This window comes from Pholcus phalangioides, unplaced genomic scaffold (genome assembly GCF_987345545.1).
Source record: "Pholcus phalangioides strain wild (caught in Gottingen) unplaced genomic scaffold, Ppha-v1.0 ptg000013l_1, whole genome shotgun sequence".
Lineage (NCBI taxonomy): Eukaryota > Metazoa > Arthropoda > Arachnida > Araneae > Pholcidae > Pholcus > Pholcus phalangioides.
In genome coordinates this window covers 14,969,025-14,982,281 of record NW_028301606.1, presented here as the reverse complement: position 1 = coordinate 14,982,281, position 13,257 = coordinate 14,969,025, and the positions used below count along the sequence as shown (strand labels likewise).

The 13,257-nt window shown below is 36.2% G+C and overlaps 1 protein-coding gene across 1 annotated transcript; it reads right to left on the bottom strand.

Annotated features, from left to right (window-relative positions):
* Positions 1-107: 107 nt before the first annotated feature.
* LOC149078650 (iron-sulfur cluster assembly factor IBA57, mitochondrial) lies at positions 108-10,787 on the bottom strand. Its single transcript, XM_089240794.1, has 2 exons — positions 10,686-10,787; positions 108-3,829 (listed from the first exon to the last, which is right to left on the bottom strand). The coding sequence occupies exon 2, from the start codon at positions 3,782-3,784 to the stop codon at positions 2,798-2,800; it is 987 nt and encodes a 328-aa protein (XP_089096920.1). The 5' UTR covers positions 3,785-3,829; positions 10,686-10,787; the 3' UTR covers positions 108-2,797.
* Between the last annotated feature and the right edge of the window lie 2,470 nt (positions 10,788-13,257).

The following is a 13,257-nucleotide window of genomic DNA, read 5'->3' as shown; positions in this document are numbered from 1 at the left end:
TTTCCAGAATCTTTTTGGGAGATTTTCACATGGGGAAAGATTTAGAAAAAAAAAAAAACACTAATTCTATGTTTAGAATTAGTGAAGTTTCAAACAAAGTAAATGATACGTTAGTCGAACACTTTTTAATACTTTAATACATTTATATCACATGTTCATATGATGGTTTCACATTGAAATAAAAGTAATGTTATGTGTCTAGGAAAAAAACCTTTTGTAACACTACACTAGGGCTTAACAAATCCCATGAGTTATATTACCATGATGACTGAAAAATTAGTATTGGTGCCTAAAATTTTTTATATTTGATTACTAATTTATTCAGGTTCTGAGGATAACAAGTCAGCATTTTCTACTAGTGTAGAAAGTCCAGGAAAGAACAAAAAAAATGTTCTACTTTAGCATGGATAAAAAAATTCATCTATTTTTTAATTTATTATTTGCCAAGCTCTGTACATGCCACATTTGATATAAAAATATTTAAATAGGCATTCATCGTAATATTAAAATAAACTATTCAAGTGAAACTCAGAAATTCATGGAAGTATGGAGAAAAAATAAATTACTGAGTTTTAATATGAGAACAATTAATATAAACTTTGTAACCCACAGTTGAAATTAAAGATACAAGGTAAGAATAGAGTATCGTCCTGGATTAGAGATGTAAAATTCTCTAGAATAATCTTTAGGAGAATATTCTCTGGAAGGACCACTATCATAAATAAGTTGAGAATATTCTTCCTGTATTCTTGATGAGAATATTCTCCTGTTATTTATAATAAAAAAATATATAATATCCTTGAAAATATTCTCTGGAAGAAGAACTTTTACAAATTACTGGGGAATTATTCTCAAGCTATTAATAATAGTCCTTCCAGAGAATATTATTCAGTGATTTATAATAGTGTAGTCTTTCTAGAGATTATTCTCAAGAATATTTGTAATAACATGCATTATAATAAATAATCTCTACAAATAACTTAAGAATAATTCTTATTATTTTACGATAATATTCTCTGGTAATTTATAATAATAGTCCTTCGAGAGAATATTCTCGAATATTTGTAGTCTACAGTATTAAAGTTTAAAAGTAAGAAAATTAAACCAACATAGGGCTGAATTGCATAACTTGCAAAGAAATGTTATGTAAAAAAATAGCTTCCTTTGTCAATCAACTTTGACTTTTGAGCTTTTTTCTGAAAATTTATCTAATTTTTTAGGGTTTTTAATTTAAAAGTTAAAGTTTAAAGGTTTCTAAAATCTTCATAACAAAACTTTTAAAACCTCTCATCGTGACCAAGAACTCGAACTAAAAAGTTGTCGTTAGGGGTGAATATGTCAAAAATTGTTTTGTTGTAAATGTTTCAGGCAATGAAAAAACACTTGTATTTCATAATATAAACAAAATTAGTAAAAAATTATTTAAAAGAAAAATAAGTATTCTCAATTCTCAAAGTTTTACATTCAGGAGAATATTCACATCTCTATCCTGGATATTAAAAATTTGAGAATATACATTTTTGCTTTTGAATAATGGAGAAAATAAAATTTAATTTTCATTGCCTGTTCATTTAAAACAAAACAATTACATAATCACAATTTTTATTTCAAGAATATTCTCTTGTCATGGGGAGAGGCTTTAAAAGTTTTGTTATGAACATTTTGGAAACCATTAAATATTAAAATCTTAAATTATTTTAAACATAGGTAAATCTTCATAAATAAATTCAAAGCAAAAAATAAAATCAATGCTGATGAACAAAGGAAACTGTTACACAATCTAAGATACAGAACTGTTATTTTCTTTTATGAACATACATTGAAATTATGTATTGCTCATATTTCTTTGTAAGTTGTTCAATTGAGCCAAGTTGGTTTCTTTTTCTTACATTCTTTCATATACTGGTTCAAGCATGATTTTCTCTTCATTTCTCAGAAGTGGAGGTGATGGAAGCTTTTTACTTTTTTTTTTTTAGAACAAAAAAAAAATGTTTCAACTATTATACTGATCGTGAGTTTGGCAGATTCTAATACATTTCACAATTAGATAGCATATCATGACTGTTTTAGATAGAAAAAAATGTCTCAATCTGGAATGCAAGAATTACAATCTTGAATAATTAGAATCAGAGTACCCATCAAAAACAGTTCTGTATTTTAAAGAAAGTGATGCTTAACTTGCTCGCAGTAAAATCAAATGGATAGTTTTTTTTTTTACTAATGTAATCAGGGTTTTATTAATAGATTTTAATTTAATACGAAAATATTTTAGATATTAATTCACACAAAAGTTGAATTCTTAAGATGGGAATATTTATTCCTGTAGTCATTCTAGAAAATATTCTCAAAAATATGTACTAAGAATTATATGCCTCCACTCATAGTATTGTGAATAATTATACTCAGAGTGTTCATTGCGAATAGTTGTGTCCTCTGAGGATAGAGGTGCTCTACTTGAATTTTTTATACAGTTAGCTTATAGAAAACTCAGACAAAATAGTTTTTTTACAAATATAATCAATTTACTATTACTTGTTTTTTTAAGACATATTCCTAAACAGGTAGCATTATTAGAATGTTTTAGATATTCATTCGCAAGTTAAATCATTAAGATGAAATTATTTTAGCTCTTCTGAAAATATTCTCCAAAAGATTATTGAAAACAATTTTACATCTCTAGTTCAAATAAACATTCAATGATCATGATCATGCTTTTTATTACAACAAAATATCCTATGTAGTAGTTTCAAAATTTGTTTTTCAATTGGTAATAAGTCCTGAAAGTGTTTTCAATTTCTCACAGAGTTTGAGTTTCTGGCCACCAGTCCGGCCTTTTCACCTCAAGTTGGACGTCAAATCCATCAAGTTTTATTGATGAAGCTTTTAAGCTTTCTTCTACGTTAAGGGTGGCGAGTCCATGCCTCCCGATATGATTACGGAATTTTCCTATTTTGTTCTGTTTACTATTCAATACTGTACATTCTACAGGAAAATTTGGATAATTTTCACACTCTGGAATCAAAGTTACTGGCATGATGCGTTTTCGTATGACACCTGTGTGATGAACCCTCGCTGTCAGTTCTTGTCCAACATAACAGCCTTTGGTAAAGCTCACACCATTCAAATAATCAACATTGGTTTCAAATGGTAGGCAAAGTCCTGGAGGATGATCAAGGACGCCTTCACCAATGCCCAATTTATAGCGCAATAAATTATAAGAAGTTGATTGATTAGAAGTTTGTTCTTTTTCGTCACTTTTCTCTGATACAATGAAACGAAATCCTAAGGCACTTAACCTTGGGTCTGGAGCAGATACAAGAATATTTTTGTTTTTAACGACTGTTAGTTGCTCTTCCAAACTTCCAACATCAGCTTTGATGTGGTTTCCATCAGAACTGAAGGCACTCCATACTGAAACGTTTTTAAATGGCTCAATTTTAACTTGCTTCCGCATTCTGTACATGTCAAGATGCACCTTCATGAAGCCATCTGCTGCTGCATCATGTTCCAATAAAAATTCATTCTCATCAAATTTATACACCAGACAGTCATACAGAACTCTTCCTTGTGCATTGAGAAGTAATGCATATATACAACGATGCTTCTTGGCATTCTCATTAAAAATATCCATATTGTTTGTAACCATGCCTTGTAAATATGAACTCGTGTCTGGGCCATGAATCTTCAAGATGCTACGGCGAAACAAATGCTCAAATCTGATGTTTCCAGCTTTGCTGGTGGAAAATCTGGAACATTTCTGATAGAATGCGAAAGCTCTCTGCATAATTGAGGCTGCACTTTTTGAAACTACCTGCCGAAATTCAACAATCTATTGGAGAAAGATCATGTAATGAAAGTATTTTAAACTATTGTATAAGATTTTTCTTGATGTTAAAAAAAAAATAGAAATTCATGCAATAAAATTGTATGAATGATCATATCGAGATGGCAATATTAGGAAAACAATTATGGACATAGTTCAGTTGCCAATAAGTCATGCAGACAAGTGGTTTGTTATACCCCTTTCAGACCTTGAGCATTCATTTTTTTGAATTTTCCAAATGTTTTTGATACTCAAAAAATACATTAAAACATGGGGGAGGGGGTACCCAAAAGTAACCGGAATCGCCTTACACTAAGTGGAGCATCTGTAGTAAACAGTTCTCCCACTAGGTAAGCGTAAAACCAATCCTCCTGAGTGAATGTGCCAAGTGGTGTTGCTTGGGAAGGTTATGTTTGGCATTTGTGAATTTTTTTTATGAAAGCTGTTTAGCCTGTTTCTCATTTTTGGTCATGGTAGACTTACATGAATAGTGCAGGGCTGTTAAGTTTTGCTTCCTGCTCGGAAAAAAAGAAGCAGCAGAAACTGTTGGGATGTGTGAAAAAGCTTACAGGAGATGCTGCTGCGGGTAGAACTCAAGTGTATGGATGCTTTTTTACATGCTAGCTGCTAAGATTGCACAACAGTGTATGAAGAAAAGACCTAATTTGTGAGACGGGCGACTGGTTTTTCCCCAATGACAATGCTGTTTAACCCTTTAAGACCGAATGTGAACAATCGTGCAGGTGAAATACTTAATAAATATTCACGTTTTCAAAAATTTCTGGTCTTAAAGGGATAACACATTCTTCACACTGCACCAATTGTTAACATTTAACAAGAAACTGTATTACTGCTGAACACCCCGCCAGGACTATTCATCTGATTAGCTCCATGACTTTTGTTCATACCTGCATTTTGAAAACATTGATGAGGTGCAAACAAAAACGATACTGTCCAGCATCAACACAACAGATCAATTTAAAAAAATGTTTTGAACAATGGAAGAGAAGATTTGACGTCTATTAGCTCAATGGAGAGTACTTACAAGGAAATTTGAAAAATTTCGGTGAAAAACAAATTGTAAAAAGAAATTCCGGTTACTTTTGGTTCCGGTTACTTCATTTTTTTTTATTTTGCCAAGAAATAATTCCCTTAATTAAATTTTTTTCGGTCAAGATGATGCAGGGTACTATGTTCATCTTCACATACAATTTTTTCCAGAATTTTATTGCTAAATTTTATTTAATAAATGACACTTTTCTCACAGGCACTTTCTACTGGGAGCCATCTTAAAAAAAAACCCTGAAAATTCAACTTTGAGTGCTGTTCTCTGATGGAAGCCCCCAAAAGTCTATATTCACCATATTTCTAATTCAAAGTTTACACAATTCTTCAAGTCGGCCTAACTCCCTAAGGATAAAAAAATATATACACAGCGAGAAAATGTGAGAGTAAAAATGAGAAACACTGATATAGAGCATCATGGGGGGGGGGGCGGCTCGGGCAGTGATTTTCCTTGAGGTCATTACCTGGCTATACCTGTTGTGCCTTCCAATGAAAAATTTTAACCTGATCTCATTTCAATGAGGTCCTCTCTGTAATTGAGGGCAGTGGCCCCCAGTAGACTTATGCTTTAAGACAACACTGTACATAACTCTTTAGGCATAAAATACACAAAAATAATAATTCACCTTTCAAACTTATTGTTCTGGAAAAAAAAAAAAAAATCAGAATCATGGTTGCATTGCAATTCAGCAACAGCACAGGTAATATACTTTAAAAACAGATGCTGGAAAACAAAAAGGGTGGAGAGAATTCAGAAAAGGACAAAGAAGAAATTTCTGAAAAAAGAAAGGGGGTGGAACTAAGATGATTAGAAATTGTGGAATGAATTCAACATATTGTCCCGTTCTCTTCACCAAATCCTAAATGCAGGGTGTCGATAATGAAAAAAATATTTTAAAGTAGGCTACAGGTGAAACCAGTCATCAGAAAAGTGTGAAAGTTTGTGGAGTACTTCATGAAGTGATGGGAATTTGTTTTGGGGGGGAGGGGGAAATTAGTCACACATGTCGCCACCATAGGGTGCTTCACTTTGAATACCTGTAGTAAACATGTAAATTTATGTGATCTCATGAAGCATCTGTTATAAAACCTATAAACATTCATAAAGATCTTGTTTCTCAATGTGTTTGCTGCTCACAATGATGATAAGTTTACGAGATCACACTTTCTTGGTCAAATTCTTTTCCCAAAACAGCAATTCCTCAGTAACTGCTGTATGAAAATATCAGACTTAGAAGAGGATTTGAAAAGGTCCAATATGAATGTTAAAAACCTTCGGAGTATCATAACAAATTTTGAAACCACAGGATCATTGGCTGTTCGTCCTAGAAGAGGAACAAACCCCATTTCTATAGATGCAGCACAGGAGGTTTCGCTTCAGGTGGAAGAGGACAGAGCTTCAAATTCTCGTGGTAGCACTAGTGTCAGGTGTTGGATAGGCCAGGCCACGTTCAACTGTCCACAAAATCATGTGGAATAGCCTTCAATATTATCCATACAAACTTTTACTTGTGCAGCGGTTGCTTCCATATGATTATGATACTCGACTGCGGTTCTCACTGCAGTTTCTAGCTTGCGTTGAGGTGAATTCAGAATATCCTGTGGACAGACGAAGCACATTTTCACTTCGGTGGTGCAGTCAATACTCACAACTGCTGAATTTGGGAACCGGAAAATTTGCATGACATCTTATAGGTTCTGTTGAATTCACCAAAAGTGACAGTATGGTGTGGATTTATGGCATCATTTATTCTCGGTCCCTCCTTCTACGAGGAGTTACGTTCTACAGGTCCGGTGACATGTTCGCTGGGAAGCGATATGCATTCATCACTAGGAAGTGATATGCATTCATCACTGGGAAGCGATATGCATTGCCGTTACAGAACGAAATTGTTCCGGCTCTGCGAGCACGTCACTGCCTTGCACACACAATCTTTATGCAAGATGGAGCTCCTCCACGCATTGCAGTGTGTGTGTGTTAAGAGTGTTCTTAAAGTACATTTTACAGAAGAACGTGTCATCATCCGGCACTTTCCTAATCTATGGCTTCCCCACCTTAATCCACGCGATTTTTGGTTTAGGGGACATGTCTGCTCTCAGGGCCATCATTTCAACTTTTTCCGGGAAGGGGGGGGGGCATGAATGAACGCCAGAACTTTGCCACTGGACTTATTCCGTTGCCGAGCTCTCTTTCAGCCCAGCTTCGTGGCAGAGTCTGGATTTCATTCATTTGGGGGGGGGGGGGCAAAGCACATGTACTCAGTGTATGTGTATATATACATATTTGTATATATATATATACCATTTTTAGTGTGTTTTCAAAAGCTGGGGGGGGCCCTCCTAAATGACGGGCCTATATCTGCTGGTAGGTCGTGACAATCCAAGAACTTTACCTGACCTTAACGGCAGCATTTCACGCCACATGCTGAACATTTCCCCACTCAGAATTCTGTCAGTTGTGGAACATGTCATCTTCAGATTTCACATGGTATCTGAAAAAGATGGCCATCACGTGGAACATGTTTTGTTGAAGTAACAATTGTAAAAGTGTTTGACAATTGTTGAAATTGTAAACGTTTGCCTAAATGTATCATTTGTTGGTAAAACACCCTCTGATGGAGACATGAGCACCTAATTTTTTCCCCAGAAACAAATTCCCATCACTTCATGAAATCCTCTACAAAATTTCACAATTTTCTGATGACTAGTTGTTTCGCCTGTAGGCTACTTTAAAATAGGGTCTTTTAATTATGAACACCCTATATTTTGACATGGCACATGAAATATGCCTGCCGGGCTGTAACTAAAGGGGGGAAACTGCCCCAGGCAGCAAAATTTAGAGCGCAGCAGTTTTAGATGGGAACAAAGAACACCATTACAAAATTATCAAGTTTTAAAGTTGTGGGGGGCAGCAAAATAATGTTTGCCCCGACGGCAAAAATCCTTAGTTATGGCCCTGCTATAGGGTATCCCATAAATTTGTAAATAGTTTAAAAATTTATAAAAATCAAAGAAATTGGTATATTTGAATACAGGGCTGAAAAAATCTCGGGCACCTAAAATTTTCATTGTGCAGTTACTAAATTGCAGACTGAGAGCAGCACATGTTTGGAATTTATAGCAGCAAATCTGCCAACACAAAAAATGGGTCACTATGCCCTGAAAAGATCAAAAGGAGCACATTATTTTTGGATTTTTTTCATCGGGTAAAAATTATTTTGGCACCTAGATTTTTTTGCAATTTGTCCAGCTCTGTTGGAATACGGTTTGTAAAAACATTATTCTCACAAACAGGGATTTTTTTGGATTCAAAGGAAACCTTCAAATTCTTGTCAATAGAGGGTGCTGCAGGGAAACAAATCAGTTTGAATATTCAATTAAAAGTACCGTAAAATGCAGGGTGTGCAATTAGAAACTCATTTCTTAATTTCCTTTTTTGTTACTACTACTTTGCTATACACCAACTCTAGTCATATCGCTGTACAACAATTTGGTACCAAAGGAGTTGGGTTGGAAATGAAGTCCCTATCTAGTTGGTCACCTCAGGCTTGAGATCAAAAGGATCTTATCTATATTCTTCCACTGGAATGCACCTATGGGCACGGCTGCAACCTTTACTGTGGTAGACGAGCATCTTGCCACTGCGTCACTCGGGTGCAAATTTTCCTGTCACTGACGCTTGCATAAGGTTTTCTTTATGTTCACATTGGTTGATAAAGAAAGCACTATTGGTAAGTCGGTGGCATGGAGTTTAGATACCTTTTAAAAAGTAGCTAGATGTGGCACACACCTTAGTTATTTTCTCTGTGCTTGCCTGCTCCGACTAGATTTTACTGTCTTATTTGTCTGCTAGAACAACCTGCTTAGTGAAATATTAATAATGGCAATAATACTGATAAGATAACAATAATAATGCTTTTTCTGATTTGATTCAAATATGGTTTGGATGCATCAAGTCGACAATAATAATGGCTTGTGAACATTCAAAGTTGTGTTTCAGCACTAGATTTTTCTCCATTTTTTCCTGGTGTTAAACTGCTTCTGTTGGGATGAGGCTTCGCAATGACTACAAACTAAGCTGAATTTATTTTTCCGGCAAATTTCAGTTCCATGATTTTTTTTTTTTTTAAATTGGGTAGCACCAGTGTACAATTCCATGCTCGTCTTCCACTATGAAGGTTACCATCAAGGTCCATGGGTTCGAATCCGGGCATAGAACATTCGAAGCAAGTTCTTTACCTACCGAGCCTAGGGCGACCACCAATGGATGGAGCCTTTATTTCCCACCCAACTCTACTGGTTGAAAATTACCGTATAGCGATATATGACCGGAGTTGGTGTGTGGTATAGTAGTGTAGAATTCCATGGATGTTAGGCACATGTGGATTATTTGGTTATATAACTGGGATCATTACTGTGTCGTAGAGAAAGAAAAAAAAACAGGTGAGCGGTAAATTTTTTTTTAAATTTGCATGTATTATGCATGCGGTTGCAACTGCCATGCAATCAACATTGAGGTTTTGGTGCCCAATAAAGGCAACTAAGCAATGTTCTCACAGTAAATTTTTTTCTGTACCAAAAAAAAAAAAAAATTCCTCTTCATGAGAATAACTTTTTCCTCGAACTGCATTCAAATATGCCAATAATATTCCTTCAATATTTATGAATCTTAAAAAGGGTTAACAAATTTTTGGGACACCCTGTGTATCTCTGACAGATAATGGAAGCGATAAAAGAGAGTGATTACCAACCTTGCCTCATTTTAGAGAAGGGGAGATCTCTATGGTACTCGCACAAGTGGGTCTCAGCAGCACCTCTGAGATAGGCCTCAGGGCACAGGTTGAGAAGTTCGTCAGTAATGTCATTAAGACTACCAAGTAAGTTTGCCACATTTTGAACAACTGCATCCTATTTTGTTTCTTCTTATTTTGGCATAGAATCTTCCTGGTTACCTCACAAATGCTGCATGGTGATTGGATGTGGGGGCATATAAATTGCCAATTCTGAGCCCGATCATTTCTTTTCCGCACAACGATGATGCTGGCAGAAACAGGGGAATTTTTCCCCCTAAATATTCTGAGGGAAAAATTGAATACTTGCTGACGTCATAAGCAGTGTGCGAAGGCCTTCTATTTCTAGGAGGGGCTGGTTCAAGACGATTCTTTTTTTGTTTTTCACACTATAAATTAACTATGGAAGGGCTCTGTGAAAAGTCTGGCCTAGGCGCCTGCCGAAGGACCCTGCTACACGATGTGGAGGTCATGGGGATCTAGCAACCCTGGAGTTATGAGGATAGCCTGTAAGCTGGGATCTCCCACGCACCCCCCCCCCCCAAAGCCAGACTTTCTACAGTGAATTTATAGAATGAAGAAAAATATATAATCGTTCGGGCTCCCCCACCCCGGGTCAGAGCCTTGTCAGCCCTACCCTGTATATGGGGAAAGGGCGGGGGGCATCTTGAAAGAATTCTGGGCTAAGCGATTTTTCTGATGCCCTAACTGTTTACCATACTTTCAAAATTTTTGGCATCTCATTTTCGAGGCCCCCCCCCCCCCCATCTGGACTTGAGGGCTTCCCAGATCATAACTATATAAACCCATGAGTTGAGACGGTGATAAATAGAGTATAACAATAACTCCATGGTTGTAACATCAATTTCATTGAGACAAAATTCAAGTACCATTCACACACGGGGTAATAATGGAGAAAGGAATATATATATTATCTTTATTTACATTTAAATCTAGTAAATAGATTTTATCAAATAGATATAAAATCTTTGTAAAATGATACCTACCACAACACCATCGTTGATATTGTTAGTAAAATTTTGAATGTTGATCAAATCAACAAACCGAAGTAATGTCTCAGCATCTTTTAAATTTGTGGATGGCCTACGATAAATATAAACAAACAATGCAGCGTTGCCACATTTCAAAGAGGAATTACTTTCCAAGACGTTTTCCTTCAGCCTCATCTGTGAACGGCAGATTTTGCTTCCATCTATCCAGAAACTCCAGAACTTCATTCAGTTTGTGAATTCATTTTCCTCAATGGGAAATATAAGACTCATGCTGTCATCTAATGGTAAAAAAGCAAACGAAAAACTATCAACTAGTTTTCTTTCTGAATCATAGATGACAGAAAATTCACGTTCTGTTCTGTAATGTCGTCTAGAGCCGTCTTGATCTTTAGATCAACAGACATGGCGACCCGGCGGTTCAATTTGCAGGCAGGCACTAGAGTAACACCGTCTAGAGCAAGCTTTAGAAGGTATTGACTGGGGGGGGGGGATGTTCCTGCTGATATTGTTGATGTAGTTTTTCTTCAACCGTCGGGCCTTGATATCATCCATAACGGGTCGCGAGTTTAATTTTCCGTTGGTTATGTGCTTGACCGATCCTCCGACACACAAAAATGAATGAAACCGGGCCGCGGGCTTGATAAGGTTGAGAATCACTGATGTAGGTGATCCTCGAGGCAATCAATTCTCCCTGAAACAGCACCAGTTGGAAAGATAAAATACTCGAATGTTCGTCCACATGTCCGGCAAGTAAAAAATTATCCACATCCATTTCATGTATGTTTAGGGTTTAGCATACGTCCCGTATTTCCCGGGACAGTCCCGGTATTTTGTTTTTTTTGGCTGTCCCGACTTTTTGGCAAAAGTGTTACGGTATTTCCCGTATTTTACACGAAGACTAGTTGAATTTTTATTCTTTATTGAAGTTAAAGATTGACATTATTTTTCAACTCATAAATTATTTTATGATAGTTACATCTATATATGAGAATACTAATCTCCCACATTTGCCTTGGTGAACGTTTTTATTTTTTCGTGGAATGCATTTTAATCTACTGAAATTTGCAGTAATGCATCATTTCCCGCCATTGTGATTTATCCGTAATTTCAACAATATTTGGCAACTTCGTCTGGTTTTGGCGTCGTTTTTGGCGATAATTGGCGATGTCCCGTATTTTTCTCGAGGAAATATGGTCAGCTTATGTATGTTACTAATACAAGTAGGGTACAACTCTTAATGCAGCTTTGGTCTTGACCTACTTGTTTCTCCCGGAAGCTGTAACCCGGGGGCTCCGACATATACTAATTATAATGTGTGGAAAATATTTCCTTGATGAAGGGTTCACTGCTATCTAGTTTTAAAGAATAATACTAGATAAGAAGTTTATATTATCTTTTTTTAATATCAGATGGCAGCAACTGTTCCATAATCAGTTTTATTTTTCTGTTTTCCGTGCGTGGATAGATGACATCGCTGTTTGGGCGTTCATTTAATATTCAAGAACTGAGCGAAAATAAATTTGTGCAGGGGCCAAATAACTTACAATTTTTTGAATTGCACTGACAAAACTTCTTGACACTATAGCTTGGGGTAATGTCCTCATAGGCTTTCTGTGGGCCAGAAAGATTTCATAAGCCCTAGCAGCCTCAACATTTTGAATTTTTCTTAGCATCAAATCAATTGATTTTAGATAAATTGTTATACCTTTTTCCCCTTTACTTCATTATGCCGTTTTGGTATTGACAGAGATACGCCCTCCTTTCTTTAACATCAAAGGTCTGTGCTCATGATCTAATACGTACGTATGTATTGACATCATCTCATTGTACCCCCCCCCCCCACCCAGATCTCTTAAGTTACTCACCGCCATGGCAAAACTCACATCCAAATAATTCATCAACAAAGTGAGAGAGTGGATGCAGTGCCGTCTTAATGCATGTGTCGGAGCTCAATATCTGGTTGAAATTTTCAAGAGCAAGCATGATTGAGCAAATTGGTTGGCAGTCATTTTTAAACAGGGGGGTGGAAGGCCTCACTAAAATCCCTTTGCCCGAGACCCATGATGCTCTCAATACAGCCCTGAGTTGATGAACTAGCGAGTCCCTCACTAGTTTATTCACCAATTCATTTGGTCATTCACTGGTGATGAACTGTTGTCGAAAAACTGTTAATCTGTTATTTTTTAATAGGTGAATTGAATGGTGGTGAATTTTTCATAATTTTTCCGCAACTGCAACATGTGTCTTTACCATCCTCGTATACTGCCCACAGTTTAATGAACCGTTCACAATCTGTTGAAAAATGCATCATAGATGTTTCAGACAATCTTATCAAAAAATTGTTCAGTATAAGCCCAAAGAGAACATGGAAATAATCATATTCCCTTATATATACGCAAATACACTGCTGGCCACCGTAAATGCAACACCCTGAAGGAAGCATGCAAATAATATGAAATTTACAACATGCATTAGCGGAGGTGAGATATGCAAATGATTAGAATTTCAGCGTAGACGCACATCACGCGCGCCTGTGGCGCCACTTCAAAGCGCTATTTAAGGCTTG

Bases quoted from the DNA above. Each gene is read 5' to 3' on its own strand.
- LOC149078650 (XM_089240794.1), bottom strand. From the start codon at position 3,784: ATGCAGAGAGCTTTCGCATTCTATCAGAAATGTTCCAGATTTTCCACC.